This window comes from Ovis canadensis, chromosome 14, assembly GCF_042477335.2.
Source record: "Ovis canadensis isolate MfBH-ARS-UI-01 breed Bighorn chromosome 14, ARS-UI_OviCan_v2, whole genome shotgun sequence".
Lineage (NCBI taxonomy): Eukaryota > Metazoa > Chordata > Mammalia > Artiodactyla > Bovidae > Ovis > Ovis canadensis.
Genome location: NC_091258.1, coordinates 73262406 through 73278939, shown reverse-complemented (window position 1 = coordinate 73278939; position 16534 = coordinate 73262406). Strand labels below are relative to the sequence as shown.

General features: G+C 46.4%; 2 protein-coding genes across 9 annotated transcripts in view; both read right to left on the bottom strand.

Moving 5' to 3' along the window:
• LOC138419209 (zinc finger protein 665-like) overlaps positions 1-16534 on the bottom strand; it is a 203334-nt gene that overhangs the window by 62474 nt on the left and 124326 nt on the right. The window lies entirely within an intron of this gene.
• LOC138419213 (KRAB domain-containing protein 4-like) overlaps positions 1-16534 on the bottom strand; it is a 58825-nt gene that overhangs the window by 15598 nt on the left and 26693 nt on the right. For 7 of the 8 annotated variants that reach the window (XR_011248877.1, XR_011248874.1, XR_011248876.1 and 4 more), the window contains one exon: positions 1330-1400. The exons of the other annotated variant lie outside the window; for it this stretch is intronic. Coding sequence is in view for 1 of the 7 variants with exons in the window: in XM_069551700.1 (XP_069407801.1) it covers positions 1379-1400 (22 nt within the window). In the remaining 6 variants the exon portion in view is untranslated. The remainder of the gene's footprint in view (positions 1-1329; positions 1401-16534) is intronic. 8 annotated transcript variants of the gene reach the window in all.

Here is a 16534-nt window from a genome sequence, read left to right as displayed (position 1 = left end):
GGGCATGGGCTTAGTTGCTCTGCAGCATCTTCCAGGAATTGGGATGGAACCTGTGTCCCCTACATTGGCAGACACGTGGCTATCCACTGTATCACCAGGGAAGTTCTCAACATTATCTTATACTATTAAAAACATAAAAGGTAGTACAAGCAGAAAATAATACAGAAAATACTTTAACGCCAATCTGCATAAAATACCTGTATTTAAAAATAAGATGACAGCGTCCCCGGTGGCTCAGTGGTGAGGAGTCCACTGACCAATGTAAGAAACACAGGTTGTTGCCTGGTCTGGTAAGATCCCACATGCTGAGGGGCAACTGAGCCCATGAATCTCAATTCCTGAGCAAGAGCTGTACATCTCAGGAGGTGAAACTACTAAAGCGAGTACTCTCTAGAGCCTGGGCTGCCAGACAAGAGAAGCCACCACAATAAGAAGTGTGCACACTGCAACCAGAGTGGTCACCACTCTCCAGAACTAGGGAAAAGACACTGAAGCAACGAAGTCAGAGTACAGGAAATATATTTTAAAAATCATAATGTGATTTTTATCATTAATTTTAGGTATGCACTTATTAACAAACTCCAAAATTTATTATTTTATTCCACTAAGAAAATACTGAATCAAGATTAGTAAAGTTGGAGAATTCCTTCATGGTCCAGTGGTTAAGATCTCTCACTTCCACTGCAGGGTTTCAGGTTCAATCCCTACTCAGCGAACTAAGACCCTGGAAGCTGAATCATGTGCTCAAAAAGGAAAGAAAAAAAAATTAGTAAGCCCGATTTCACAGTTGAAATTAGATGGTGTAACAAAACACTCCCTAGCCCTGACATCTCTTTCTGAACGTTCCATTCCATTCCCAAACACTTAAGTTTTCAAGGAGGTGTTCATTTAGTTTTAAATGTACTATAAAAAGTCAGAACTGATTTCCCCTCACTGGCCTCTTTGGCAGATTTTACTGTGTACTGTACATGTTAATACCTGAGGTCCACCTACAGCTTCTTTACCCTGATTGACAAGAGAGCAGACAGCGCATCCACATGGGCCTTAAGCAACCCCTGCTGCCCAACAGCACCAAGACCCTGTCTCTAACCCATGGGTGAGACTCCCTGCCCAGGACGGTGCCCAGGGGAGCCTCCTCACAAGGGCCAAGTCACCGGGTCATGGGGAGACAGGATCTAAGTGGAGACGACAGGCCCTGAGGGAAGGCCCCGGGTGAGTGTGCATGTACAGAAGTCAGACAGGATACCTCAGAGTCAGACACGATTAGTGAGTCCAGAGAAGGGCACTTCAGGAAGGCAGTGTGAGAATCCACTGAGAATATGACCTTACCGGAGAAAGAGCCATGCCTGACTCCTGTTCTTTCCTCTTCTGGGCTTCTTCATCCATGAGTCTTCACAATTCTATCATGAACGTGGAAAACATGCTGTTTAATGCTTAGGGTCAACACATTCCCTTCCTGAGCCCCAACCACACACACAGGGAAGCCCTCACAGTGTGGAACAGACAGTCCTCTGTGCACACTGTCTCAGGAGGGACGCAGGACGGTCAACTCCCACACAGAGACCAACACGGGACTTTTCCACACTTTCCCTTGGATCATACTTCCCTCCTGGTGAGGCCTTATGCACACAGAGCAGGGGGCACCTCCGCTCACCCCATGATCCACTTCAGGTCACACAGCAGGCCCTGATCCAGCCCCACTCAGAGCAGAGTGCCCTCCCCTCCCCCAGGGCTTGATCTCAGTCTCAGAAGTGGAGGCTAAGAGTCGTGGTGCTCAATGCAGGATCCAGATCAGAATCATCCACGGCCTGTGCACATTCCTGGGGTGAGGCCCCACATAAGATCTTGAGGAGCATGTCTTTTGGGGGAGGGGTACAAAACATGCCCGGGCAAAATGCCTCATGATCTCATGTGAAGCCTGGGTTGATCACTAGTGAAGGATTAAGGCCAGGCCACCTCCCACTTTCTTCTTTTCCAGCTTCACTGAGACCAACGAGAAGGGTTATGTGTACATATACCATACACCATGTGATCATGTGACACCTGTATCCTTTGAAATATTTATCACAATCATGAACGAACACATCCATCACCTCCAAATGCCCATGTTCCGTGTGTGGTGAAAACACTGACGACGGACTCTCTTGACAAATTCCCAGCATGCAGTAGCAGAATAGGATTAACTACAGTCAGGGTGCTGCACACACCTCCCCAGGACGCACTCATTTTACAACTCAAAATCTGTACCACCCTTCAACCAACATTTCCCGAACCTCCCCACCTCCCAGTCCCAAATAACCACCATCCCACTGTCTGGTACTAGTGAGTTTCACTTTTTTACATTCTACATATAAGGAAGCATATACAATATCAGTCTTACCCTGTCTGTCCTAATTCAATTAGCATAATATTCTCTACATTCATCCAAGCTGTCCCAAGTAACAAAAATCTCCATCTACACAGGAAGGGATAAGAAAGCCTTCCTCAGTGATCAATGCAAAGAAATAGAGGAAAACAATAGAATGGGAAAGACTAGAGATCTCCTGAAGAAAATTAGAGATACCAAGGGAACATTTCATGCAAAGATGGGCACAATAAAGGACAGAAATGGTATGGACCTAACAAAAGCAGAAGATATTAAGACATGGCAAGAATACACAGAAGAACTGTACAAAAAAGATCTTCATGACCCAGATAACCACAATTGTGTGATCACTCACCCAGAGTGAGACATCCTGGAATGCAAAGTCAACTGGGCCTTAGGAAGCACCACTATGAACAAAGCTAGTGGAGGTGATGGAATTTCAGCTGAGCTACTTCGAATCCTGAAAGATGATGCTGTGGAAGTGTTGCACTCAATATGACAGCCAATCTGGAAAACTTAGCAATGGCCGCATAACTGGAAAAGGTCCGTTTTCATTCCAATCTCAAAGAAAGGCAACGCCAAAGAATGTTCAAACTACCGCACAATTGCTCTCAGCTCAAATGCTAGCAAAGTAATGCTAAAAGTTCTCCAAGCCAGGCTTCAACAGTATGTGAACTGTGAACTTCCAGATGCTCTAGTTGGATTTAGAAAAGGCAGAGGAACCAGAGATCAAATTGCCAACATCCACTGGATCATCAAAAAAGCAAGAGTTCCACAAAACATCTACTTCTGCTTTATTAAATATGCCAAACCCTTTGACTGTGTGGATCACAACAAACTGTGGAAAAGTCTTAAAGAGAGGGGAATACCAGACCACCTGACCTGCCTCCTGAGAAATCTGCATGCAGGTCAAGAGGCAACAGTTAGAACTGGATATAGAATAATCGACTGGTTCCAAATTGGGAAAGGAGTTCATCAAGTCTGCATAATATTACCCTGCTTACTTAATTTACACTCAGAGCACATCATGCAAAATGCTGGGCTGGATGAAGCACAAGCTGGAATCAAGATTGCCGGGACCCAGCACGAGGAATCCAGCCCATGGCAAAGGTCATGAGGAAGAGACCCGACAGGCAAAGGCGAGTCGGATCTCGAGGGAACCTCCCTGGACCTACTCGAGCATCTACCCCAAAACCGGAATCTGTCTGCCTTACTATATTATGCCTTTCACCAACTCCTCTGACATTAACAGGGGGTGGTCCCCCCATCACCTTTTTCTGGAAAAAGTTAATTTAGAGCTTTTAGATAATAAGTCTCCTGGGCATAATAAGAGTGTTTCAATCCAAAAATCCCTCTGATGGCTTTCTAGCCTGCCTGACGGGTTTATCTGGACTCTTACAGCTATGCATGAGATTGTTTACAGCCTCCCGAGCAGGAGAGGAACAGGAAGCTTAAAACATCCTAGGAATGTAGGGCCTTCCGAGGAGTCAAAATCAGTAGAATGGAACTGATTAAGGGTTTCATTGTTGAGCCAATACTTGCTGCCAAGTTTTCATATCTTCTATTTGTTGATATAGTTGGTATGTAGAAAAAACAGGTAGTAGCCCTGGCATTAGCAACATTAGATCTTTGAGTTAAGTACTTGTTATAACCCACTGCACCTTTGTTCTACAGGAATGTAACTTTATTTAGTACTTTGAGGGTGATGCAGATTAAAGAAAAAACATTTCAAGGGAAAATGAGTTTTCTGGTTGATAGACATTTATCTAGGAAAAGAGCCATAAAAATGTTAACAGGCCTCTTGGCCAGCAGATAATGTAAATCACCTGAGACCTTTTGTATATGGGAAGGTATGCAAAAAGAAAGCCAATCGCAGTAAGGGTCAGGACTGCTGCCCCTGCATAACTCTGCATATTCCATTATTTCTCTATGTACAACTTAGGGTATATAAGCTGCCTTTGAAAATAAAGTTGTGGGTCTTGCACCAATGCTTGGCTCCCCTGTGTCATTCTTTTCTCATTCTCCCTTTTCAGACTGAAGTCCCATCTGGAGCATAGAGGCTCGCCATGTCTACTTATTTACCTGGGCTTCTAAGACTCACGCAAGAGGGAGCCCAAGGTGGGGCCCCTCCGCTATTCAAGCGGGTGCCTTCGGCCTACGTAGACAGTGAAAGTCCCTTGTCTTGGGGCTTTATTGGCTTTCTATTTAAACCAAAGAATACAGCCTCTTTTCTCCTCTATTTTTCCACTACTTTCTTCTTCTCTAATCTCTCTTTAAATCTCTAATTAATGTCTCTTTAATCGCCGACTCTGTCCCTGCTTCGGATACCCTGGATCCAGCCGGGGCTGGACCCTGGTAAAGGTTGCTGGGAGAAATATCAGTAACCTCAGAAATGCATATGACACCACTCTTATGGGAAAAAAGTGAAGAACAACTAAGGAGCCTCTTGATGAAAGTGAGAGAGTGAAAAAGTTGGCTTAAAACTCAACATTCAGAAAACTAAGATCATGGCATCTGGTCCCATCATTTCATGACAAATAGCTGGGCAAAAAGTAGAAACAGTGTGAGAGTTTATTTTGGGGGGCTCCAAGATCACTGCTTACAATGACTGCACAAATGAAATTAAAAGACACTTGCTCCTTGGAAGAAACGCTATGTCTATGACCAACCTAGACAGCATATTAAAAAGCAGAGACGTTACTTTACCAACAAAGGTCTGTCTAGTCAAAGCTGTGGTTTTTCCAGTAGTCATGTATGGATTTGAGAGTAGCAGTATAAAGAAAGCTAAGTAGCGAAGAATTGATGCTTTTGAACTGTGGTGTTGGAGAGGACTCTTGAGAGTCCCTTGGACAGCAAAAAACTCCAACTAGTTAATCCTAAACAAAATCATTCCTGACTATTCATTGGAAGTATTGATGATGAAGCTGAAACTCCAATACTTTGACCACCTGATACAAAGAACTGAGTCACTGGCAAAAACCCAGATGCTCAGAAAGATTGAAGGTGGGAGAAGGGGATGACAGAGGGTGAGATGGTTGAAAGGCATTACCAAGGTGATGGACATGAGTTTGAGTATGTTCGGGGAGTTGGTGATGGACAGGGAAGCCTGGTGTGCTGCAGTCCATGAGCTGGCAGAGTCAGACATGGCTGAGCAACCAAGCTGAATTGAATATGCCGTTACAAATATGTGTGTATATTTGCCTGGGTTACCAATGAGGACTTCCTTGGGAGCTCAGAAGGTAAAGAATCTGCCAGCAATGCAGAAGACCCAGATTTGATCCCTTGGTTGGAAAGATCCCCTGGAGAAGGGAATGGCAACCCACTCCAGTACTCTTGCTTAGAGAATTCCATGGACAGAGGAGCCTGGCAGGGTACAGTCCCTGGGGTCACAAAGAGTGTGACATGACTGAGTGACTAACACTTACACTTACATGTTTTCAACCTGGATCCTGGGGCTCTTTCATCAATAGAAATAGTTATAAGACCAGAGGGGAATTTCAAGAAAGGCTTTATCGGGACTCTTGCTGCAGTAAGGAGAGACAGAAAAAGAAGTGTGTGCCCCTGCTCCTCCCAAAAAGGGGGTGAGCTGATCCCTTTGGTTAAGGGTGGAAGGAAGCTGAGGTGATCTGCCCCGCCTCGGGCCCCCCGGTGTTGCAGTCAGCAGGGATCACGGGAAGTGACCTGATTTTGCTTCTGGAGCCTCAGAAATCAAGCTTGGTTTGTGGTCCTTTTACTTATTGTTCAGAATTGCTGTCTGCTCATGAATGTGGGTATAGTTTCTTTGTTCAATTACACTTTCTTTGTGGCCTGTTGCCCGAGAAGATGTTCGTCCAGGTGCAAGAACTGCAGTGAAAGGTCCCAGGACCCACCCTGTCTCATATACACATCACGGTTTCATCATCCACTCAGCTGAGAACAGACATTCAGGTTCTTTCTACAACACATGGCTGTTGTGAATCATACAGTATGGGTTACGGGAGTGCAGGTTACTCCTTCAAAATACTGATTTTTGCACAGGACTTCCCTGGTGGTCCAGTAGTGAACAACCTGCCTACCTCTGTGGGGGATGTGGGTTCAATCGCTGGTGGGGGAACTAAGACCCCACAGGCAGCAGAGCGACTAAGCCCGAGCACCACACTAGAATTTCAGTGCACTGAAACCAAAGATCCTGAAGGACGCAGGTGAAGCCAAATAAATAAACAGTTTTTAAAATTTTCCTTGCCTTAGCTACAGAATTAGAAGTGAGATTGCACGATCCTATGCATGTTCTATTTTTAATCTTTGGGTAACTCTGTACTGTTTTCCATGTACCATTTTCATTGCCTTCAACTGTTTACAACCATTAACTACTGTGCATGGACATGGCAGATGCTCGAGATCTGTAAAGATGATGAGAGAACAGTAGAGGAATCTACTGGGCTGGCAACAACAAGTAGCAGCTGCGTCATCTCCAGAATAAGCCCCTGTACTACAGGTTGCTGTGGAGCTGATAATCCTTGGATTCTAAGAACAAGCCTTCACTGCATCATGCAAAACTTCTGCCATCAAAGCTGAGGCCCAATCATTACCCTTTGAGGCTGAAAGAAACTTCCAAACCCGCATCTGGGCCAACACACTCCCCAGAGACCTAGTAATAATCCACCCATCCTGCTATGCAACCGCCAGAAGGTTCCAAGCCTTAACAACTTCTGTGTTAATGATGGAATAACATACACGAAGATGCCCAAACACCAACCAGACTCAAGACATCTTATCCGTCACAGTGACCCCAGCAGCCCCAAACTGTCATCACCAAAATCTAATAATACAAGACAGATGTGTAGGCTGATGCACACGCCCCAGTGCACCTTCACCATCTTCCAAGGAACACGCCAACTTCTCTTTTATTACCTTCCATCTGAAATCTTCATTAGCAACTCAAACTAATAGAAAAACTATAGGTAATCTGCAAAGTGATCTCCCGAATTTTAACGACAGTTATTCTATGGGCCTGATTCTCGCCCTCCCTAAAGACCCCACAGAATCCACTGTGTGGAGGGGGTGCTGTGGGGCACTCCTGGATCCCGTCCCCCGTCTCTGGGACCACTGTGCCCATCCCCCTGCACCCAGACCTCCCTGTGGGCTCAGCTCAGGCCTTGATTCTAACACACCGCAGGGTAACAGTCCTCAACCCACTCCCACGTCCTTCCTTCCTCCACAGGTGTGATCATGCGTTTCCCAACGAAACCCAGTCGTGCAAACCTCAGTCACAGCATCTGGGTCCCAGGGAAACTGAGCTAAGACACTATGGCATGCCCACCATACCATGCAGCACACAACTGTCCATGAGCCCATATCCAGGTCCTCCAGGTAGAACTGAGACCACCTTTGTCAACAGTTCCACACACCCCGTGATCCAACAAGTATGAATGTCTCTCTCTTTCTCTGTCACACACCCACCCCTCCCCCCCATTCACTGGGTTCATCCAGAGCCCTACTCTTGCTGCCACAGCCCTCCTGGAGACTCTGACAAGCTCCCCTTCACTTTCCCCCAGTTTTCTACCTCTTCATGCATGGCTGAACAAGAGGGCTAAACAGCAGAGACCAAGGGCATGAGCATCGCAACAGAGTTGCGCACAAGCTGCAAATCCAAGGACACTGGGCACTCAGTACAGAGACCAAGGAGCCGGCCCTCCTGGGAAAACCTGCCAGCAACTTGGGACATCAGAAAACTTTACAGGCCCTTCAGATTTGGTTGGATTGAGCTCAGTGAAGAATTAACAAAGACAGAGAGACCTCAGTCTCACTGACCCCTGTCCTCCCCAGTGAGAGCTAACTGGAAGAAATCCCTGATCTTTAAGGAGAGGGGGATATCTTCATATCCCCTTGGATTCCAAACCTTCTGGCCACTCTAATCACAGTAAACTCAGCATCCCCTGATCTGAGCAGATAAACTGCTGGAAGGCAGAGCTGCTGTCTAAGATGGCAACTGATCCCTGGGTGGACAGAGCTTAGAAGACCTGGGGGATGCAGTGAGCAGTGACACAGCAGACTAAAACATGGGGACACCTCAAGACACTAGATCTATCGGGCTCATTAGGACTCCCCATATCTTTTTGCTTTCCAGTGTTTAAGTGTCCACATGGGGTAAGGATCAATTAGAGTTGAAATGTCCAGAACAGATACAGGAACCATCATCACCTACCTTGTCCCCTCTGTCTCCCCTGAGAATTCTTCAGCCCAACCACATTCCCAGTCCTCACCCCCAGAGTGAGATGCTGTGAGCATCCAGGGAGGAAGAGGAACATGGTGTATCCTTCAATGGAGGAAAAAAAGCAAAGACTCCAAATAGTCAAAGGACAAGGGCAATTCTGATGAAGGTGATTAATATAGAGGCAGGAAGCCTGGTTAATGTGACAGAGAATATGGGAAGGAGACGGGGAGACCTTGCTGGCCTAGACCTGAAGGAACAGAAAGAGCAAGGGCCACGGTGTTTAATGACCAAAGGCAGGTGTAGAAACTAAGATCCCAGACAGAGAAGGTTTTGGTGTCTATGAACAAGGACTAAGTGAATGTAACCGGGACAAACTGACCATAAGAACGGGGTCAGCTCCCAGGATGAGGCTGGAGACACTGGCAGCGACCTGAGGGTGACAAAGGGCTGTGGAGCCACCTGAGGAGTCAGGATGCTGCCCTGAGGACACAGGAAGCCAGTGGAGGTGGGAGGCCTCCCTGCAGATTGACCATTATTCATAGAAGACATCTGCTGATAATCTATCTCACTCTAAGCATATGTTCCCGCCTCCATCCTACTGTTGTCCTTTTTCATTTTGCAAAACTGGGACCCATTTCAAATTCTAGTAACAACTGGGCTCTCCCTCCAAGAAGAACTGCCACACACAGTCACACACCCAATTTGGCCAATCATTTCAGCGGTCACTGGTGCTCAGATTCTGGACCCGAGGGAAACACCATCAGATCACCTCATTACTCACTAGTTACCAGATGACATAACAGAGAGGAAAATGGAGTATCAGATGAACTGCTTAAATTAGGTCGTGACTCTTAATATAAAAGATCATTGACATTCTTCCTAAGTACTCATCAAGACAGTGTACATCTCTTTACTAGTTACCAGAAAAATGCTTCGAACCTATAACATCAAGAACGGCAAATGGGCCTCAAATAAACATGAAACAAACCTAAAGTGAATCAGCTTGTTAAAAATTTTTACTGAAGAATTAAGGTGTCAAGTGAAAAAAAACATTGAGAACACAGCATACTTAGAAAACAATGACATGAATTAATTACAGGAGGGCAACAAATCTTATTTCAGAAGCGAATAATTCTTTACATCAGTATTGAATGATCTAATCTATCCCAAGCTACAAAAAGAATTAAATGTAAAGAAAAGAGAAAGCAAAAAGGAAAATGATCACCAAGTACATATTTAATATTCTGGAAAAGGCACCATGTAGTATGAGAGTCAGTCAGTTCTGCACATGGATGTTATCTTTTAATACAAATAATTACAAAAGGCACAAGCCTTACGGACAGAAGTTTTGCAATTCTCATCTGTATAAAGAAACAAGTTTTAAATTTATTAGATCCTAAAGTGAAAAATCAGTGTGGTGGTTTTGTCACTAACTTGTGTCAGACTCTTGGCGATCCCATGGACTGTAGCCCGCCAGGCTCTTCTGTCCATGGGATTCTCCAGGCAAGAATACTGGAGTGGGTTGCCATTTCCTTCTCCAGAGAATCTTCCCCACCCTGCATTGCAGGCAGATTCTTTACCGACTGAGCTATGAGGTAAGGCAAAAATCAATGTATCACGACTTCATAATCCTTATCCAACCAATTCAGCACTCTCCTGGATCCAGTCCCCTCCCCCACCTGCACACTACTTGTTTCCACCTCATTTAGTTCATCTGCTTCCCTACTTCTTTCTCCGTCTCCCTTTCTCTTCCCCTCTGCTCTCTGGCTGTCCTCCTCTCTGCTTCTTCCCTGACTCCCATCTGGACTCTCGCTGCCATCTGTTCCCTGTAAAATGCTTCTAATCCAGCCTCCTTGATGATCCTAAATCTCCCATGAATTTCTGCCTTCCTTCACCTCTGCCCTCCCTTTCCCCCAACTCTCTGGCACCCCCAAGTGGCTATGCTTCCTTTCACTTTGCTTGCTTTCTCAGCTCCTCCAATTACTGGACGTGAGTGAAAGTCGCTCAGTCCTGATGACTCTTGCGACCCCATGGCTGTAGTCCGTGGAATTCTCCAGGTCAGAATACTGGAGTGGGTAGCTGTTCCCTTCTCCAGGGGATCTTCCCAATCCAGGGTTCGAAACCAGGTCTCGCGCATTGCCAGCGGATTCTTTACTAGCTGAGCCACGAGGGAAGCCCGTTCACTAGGAGTCCCCTTTCTCTCCCAGCAGGATATTGCTCTGTAAGCCAAGGTTCCAACTCTTGTATCCCCTTTGCGGGCTCTGTGTGAACCGCCTCTCCACTGTCGCCCTCTTTGGGACCCCTGATTTACAGCCCCTCTACTTGAAGGGTATAGAAGGGGTCGGCAGAGGATCAGATGGTTAGACAGCATCCCTGGACTCAATGAACATGAATTTGAGCAAAATCTCAGAGATACAGGGGTCGCCAAGACTGGCACTGAACACCACCTTCCTATTTTGCTCACCTTTAACACTCTGGAGATCCTGCTTTTCTCTAAACTTTTCTCCTTGCCTACCCGCAACCTTCAAGACTTCCTCTCTTTCATGTTGCCGTCTCTTCGCAAGTTTCTCACCAATTATCTTGTCATCGATTCTTCCTCAGGCTTTTTTCAGTTTTTTCTCTCGAAGTCGATGTCTTTGCTTCTAATGACACTACACCCCACCCCTCCCCACCCCCACCCCCACTATTTCCAGGAATGGGGGCTGAAGAAGCCCTCCTTCTGCAAGAGCTAAATTCTCTGGAATTTGGCAGGGAAGAACCACAGGGGTCAAGTGGCTGGCCCAGGTCACCCACCCCGACACAGGATCAGGGGAAAGGTCGTTATGAAGACAAGGCCGAGGAGACACGGGCGCTGCGAGGGAGTGGGTCTCAGGAGCGGGGCGCGCTCCCCAGAATCCCAGGAGCTGGGGGAGGACGTGGCCTCCAGGAGCCGAGAAGGCGAGGCTGAGGACCGCGGAGCGTAAATACCCACCTCGTGGAAGAGAATTTTATGCGCTGCAGGAAGTGCAGAGGGGACAGTAAATGGTTTTAAGACGGAACGAGGTGCGAAATGCAGCGTTTCCGAGTTCCAAAAGCAGGAACCGGCTTAAGCGCAGACTTTAAACCAAAAGCGAGGCGCCCCTTCACCGCTTCCGGAGACATCTGAATTTGCTGGGGTTGGTGGGGCAGGCGCGGGGATTTAGTCAGCAGAGTCCCTCAGACCCGGGGTACCGAGGGAAGCCAAGTGAGAACGGCAGGTGTGACTTAGAAACTCACGCCGCGCTGCTGAGACAGCTGCACCGCCGGCTCTCCACTTCCGGATGTGGGAAGCTGCACAGGCCGGCAGTGAAACGGCGGGGGCGGCCTTGGGAAGCGGCCTAAAGGGAGACAAGCTGTCAGGGTGCGGGACTTGGAGGGAAGCCGGGTCTGCCCTGCACCTTAGGAAGGTGAGGCGGGCGGGGCTGAACAATTCAGTAGTGTAATCTCTGAGGAAGGTGACTGCAGGAAATTAAAAGACGTCTGCTTCCCGGAAGGGAAGTTGAAAAGCAAAGGCTGACAACAAAGGTCCCTATACTAAAAATAACGTAATGTTAGTTACTCAGTCATGTCCGACTCTTTGCAACCCCATGGAATGGGACTCCTCTGTCCGCCAGGCTTCTCTGTCCTGGGAATTCTCCAGGCAAGAATACTGGAGTGCGTGCCTATTTCCTTCTCTGGGGGAGCTTCCTGACCTAGGGATCAAACCACGTCTCCTGCAATGCAGGCACATTCTTTACTGCCTGAGCCACCAGGGAAGCTCAGATATAATGTAAGTGAGATGGAAATAGATGAGATGAGTGGCAAATTCAAGTTGTCGGTTTTGGAATATCATGGAATTTTTTCCCCAAATATTTTCCATGCTTTGATTGAATCCATGGATATGCAGATACGAAGGGTCGACTGTATTTTCTTCTCTCCAAATATCAAATTCCTAGCAAATATGTAATATCATATACAGTTTCAAATTAAATTCACAGGTGTTTTGTTTGATTTTGCTTTAACCTGTCACGAAACATACTGCCATTGAGTCTTTGGATGTGGCATCTAACCAAAAACAGCTGCATATGGTAACCCTCTGTATGAGAGCTGTAAATAGGTAAGAAGACATTTTTGTGGACTATTTTTAAAACATGATAAATGGCATTATCAACATTATTCACGACTTAAATATTATGTATACATTACAGATCATCTCCATTTCAACAATTATGTAAGGGGAACACTAGAAAATAAAAATTTTATCATGTTCTTATGCAGTGCTTAAGCAACTGAACGTTTTATCCAAAGAGCCTATGACATAAAAATTAGAATCAAAGTTTTGCGTTTTGAATGCTGGTCCATAAAGAAGGCTGAACATAGAAGAACTCATGTTTTTGGACTGTGGTGCTGAAGAAGACTCTCGAGAGTCCCTTGGACAGCAAGGAGATCCAGCCAGTCCATCCTAAAGGAAATCAGTACTGTGTATTCATTGGAAGGACTGATGTTGAAGCTGAAACTCCAATACTTTGGCCACCTGATGTGAAGAGCTGACTCATTTGAAAAGACCCAGATACTGGGAACGATTGAGGGCAGAAGAAGGGGATGACAGAGGATGAGATGGTTGGATGGCATCACCCACTCGATGGACGTGGGTTTGGGTGAACTCCAGGAGTTGGTGATGGACAGGGAGGCCTGGCATGCTGTGGTTCATGGGGTCACAAAGAGTCAGACACGACTGATCAACTGAACTGAACTGAACTGAACTGAGCACCGTGGGAGAAACTGGTGACAAAATGCCTCCCAAACACTGGCTGAAATGAAGGTCAAGAGGGAAGTGATGGGAAAACCGGCAATGCTGCCCTCCACCAAGTTCTACAAGAATCAAGTCATTAGACACCTGTCAGTCACTGACCTACCGCTGCCATGACAGGAATTCCTAGGAGTATCAGTATGAGGCACCCTCTGCTTGGGTTGGTCCCAGACAGAACGAGCCTTCAGATCAACTACTTCCAGAGGAGAAAAATTTTAAGCCTGGATTCTTGTATCTTCCCATATTTAGAAAAGCACAAAAACCATTAAGAAAGGTATCTGTTCATCAAGAAGAGCAGTACACTTCCACCAAGACGTGTGCCTGATTACAGGCACTCTTTGCGACCCCATGGACTGCAGCAATCCAGGCCTCCCTGTCCATCAACTTCCAGAGTTTACTCAAACTTGTGTCCATGAGTCAGTGATGCCATCCAACCATCTCATCAACTGTCATCCCCTTCTCCTCTTGCCTTCAATGTTTCCCAGCATCACGGTCTTTTCCAATGAGTCAGTTCTTTGCATCAGATGGCCGAAGTATTGGGAGTTTCAGCTTCAGCATCAGTCCTTCCAATGAATATTCAGGACTGATTTCCTTTAGGATGGACTGGTTGGATCTCCTTGCAGTCCAGGGGACTCTCAAGAGTCTTCTCCAACACCACAGTTTTTTTTTTTTTTTTTAATTTTTTAATTTTTAGTTTTCAACACCACAGTTTAAAAGCATCAGTTCTTCGGCGCTCAGCTTTCTTTGTAGCACAACTCTCGCATCCATACTCACATCTACATGAATCCGGCCTCTGAGGGCCAAAAGTGAAACTACTCAACGTGGAGGAGCAGGTGAGGGTAATTTGACGGTCCGAAGACCTCCTAAATGGAGGAGAGGGTACACCAAGGTGCAGTTTAGGGAAAGAAAAGGTACCTCATGTTCCCGAGAGTGACCTCAGATCCTCAGTCACGGTTTTGGGACTTGCTGGAAACTCGCGGACATGGATAAAGATGGAAGAGGAGCTGGGGGCTGGGCCTGAGCAGCGGCCACTGAGAAGGTTCCTGTTGACAGGGGCGGGGCCGAGCGGGTGCACGTTTTTCCTTTGGTTCCAAAAGATAGCTTCTCTGGTTTTCAGTTGAGTTCAGTTCAGTCGCTCAGTCGTGTCCGACTCTGCGACCCCATGAATTCCAGCACGCCACACCTCCCTGTCCATCACCAGCTCCCGGAGTTCACTCAGACTCGGGTCCATCGAGTCGGTGAGGAGGAGATGGCCATTCAGCCATCTCATCCTCTGTCGTCCCCCTGACCTCCTGCCCCCAATCCCTCCCAGCATCAGAGTCTTTTCCAATGAGTCAACTCTTCGCATGAGGTGGCCAAAGTACTGGAGTTTCAGCTTTAGCATCATTCATTCCAAAGAACACCCAGGACTGATCTCCTTTAGAATGGACTGGTTGGATCTCCTTGCATTCCAAGGGACTCTCAAGAGTCTTCTCCAAAACCACAGTTCAAACGCATCAATTCTTCAGCACTCACCTTTCTTCACAGTCCAACTCTCACATCCATACATGACTACTGGAAAAATCATAGCCTTGACTAGACGGACCTTTGTTGGCAAAGTAATGTCTCTGCTTTTGAATATGCTATCTAGGTTCAGTTCAATTCAGTTCAGTCGCTCAGTCGTGTCTGACTCTTTGCAACCCCATGAATTGCAGCACGCCAGGCCTCCCTGTTTATCAACATCTCCCAGAGTTCACTCAGACTCACGTCCATCGAGTCCGTGATGCCATCCAGCCATCTCATCCTCTGTCATCCCCTTCTCCTCCTGCCCCCAATCCCTCCCAGCATCAGAGTCCTTTCCAATGAGTCAACTCTTCGCATGAGGTGGCCAAAGTACTGGAGCTTCAGCTTTAGCATCATTCCCTCCAAAGAAATCCCAGGGCTGATCTCCTTCAGAATGGACTGGTTGGATCTCCTTGCAGTCCAAGGGACCCTCAAGAGTCTTCTCCAACACCACAGTTCAAAAGCATCAATTCTTCAGCGCTCAGCCTTCTTCACAGTCCAACTGTCACATCCATACATGACCACAGGAAAAACCATAGCCTTGACTGGACGGACCTTAGTCGGCAAAGTAATGTCTCTGCTTTTGAATATACTATCTAGGTTGGTCATAACTTTTCTTCCAAGGAGTAAGCGTCTTTTAATTTCATGGCTGCAATCACCATCTGCAGTGATTTTGGAGCCCCAAAAAATAAAGTCTGACACTGTTTCCACTGTTTCCCCATATATTTCCCATGAAGTGATGGGACCGGATGCCATGATCTTTGTTTTCTGAATGTTGAGCTTTAAGCCAACTTTTTCACTCTCCTCTTTCACTTTCATCAAGAGGCTTTTTAGCTTCTCTTCACTTTCTGCCATAAGGGTGGTGTCATCTGCATATCTGAGGTTATTGATATTTCTCCCGGAAATCTTGATTCCAGCTTGTGCTTCTTCCAGTCCAGCATTTCTCATGATGTACTCTGCTTAGAAGTTAAATAAGCAGGGTGACAAGATACATCCTTGACGTACTCCTTTTCCTATTTGGATCCAGTCTGTTGTTCCATTTCCAGTTCTAACTGTTGCTTTCTGACCTGCTTAGAAATACTTTAGGGTCTTATGTTGCACCATTGATTCCTCCCTAGTTTAGGTAACTGTCACAGAACAGTTTTAAAGTAAAAACTTAAAATTCTGTGGGATCATTATGCTCTAAAGTAAGGTTTATTTTTAACAGGAGTCCTGCTGATGAGGCTGAAGGGATTCAGATGTCTGGGAACTGAAACCTGGCATGGTGGTGGGGCTAGGGGTTAATGTAGGGTGGTGGCTGGACCTCGAAACCCAGATATTTCTGCAATTAGAATTTAAGCAGTTTAAGTAAACAACTGGATTTGTGTAGGGATGACAAGCTAGAATGTGAAACACACAACTCTTACAACTGGCTGCTTCCTACTAACACCTGTAAGGAGAAAAGTGCCAGGAGCCAGCACGGGAGATCCCACCCATGACAAGGTCATGCGGAAGGAACCTGATGGGCAAGGCGGATCAGGACTCGAGGGACCCCCTGGATCTGCTCAAGCATCTACCCCAAAACCAAAATTTGTCTGTCTTACTATTTTATGCCATTCACCAAACTCTTCTGACATTAACAGGGGGC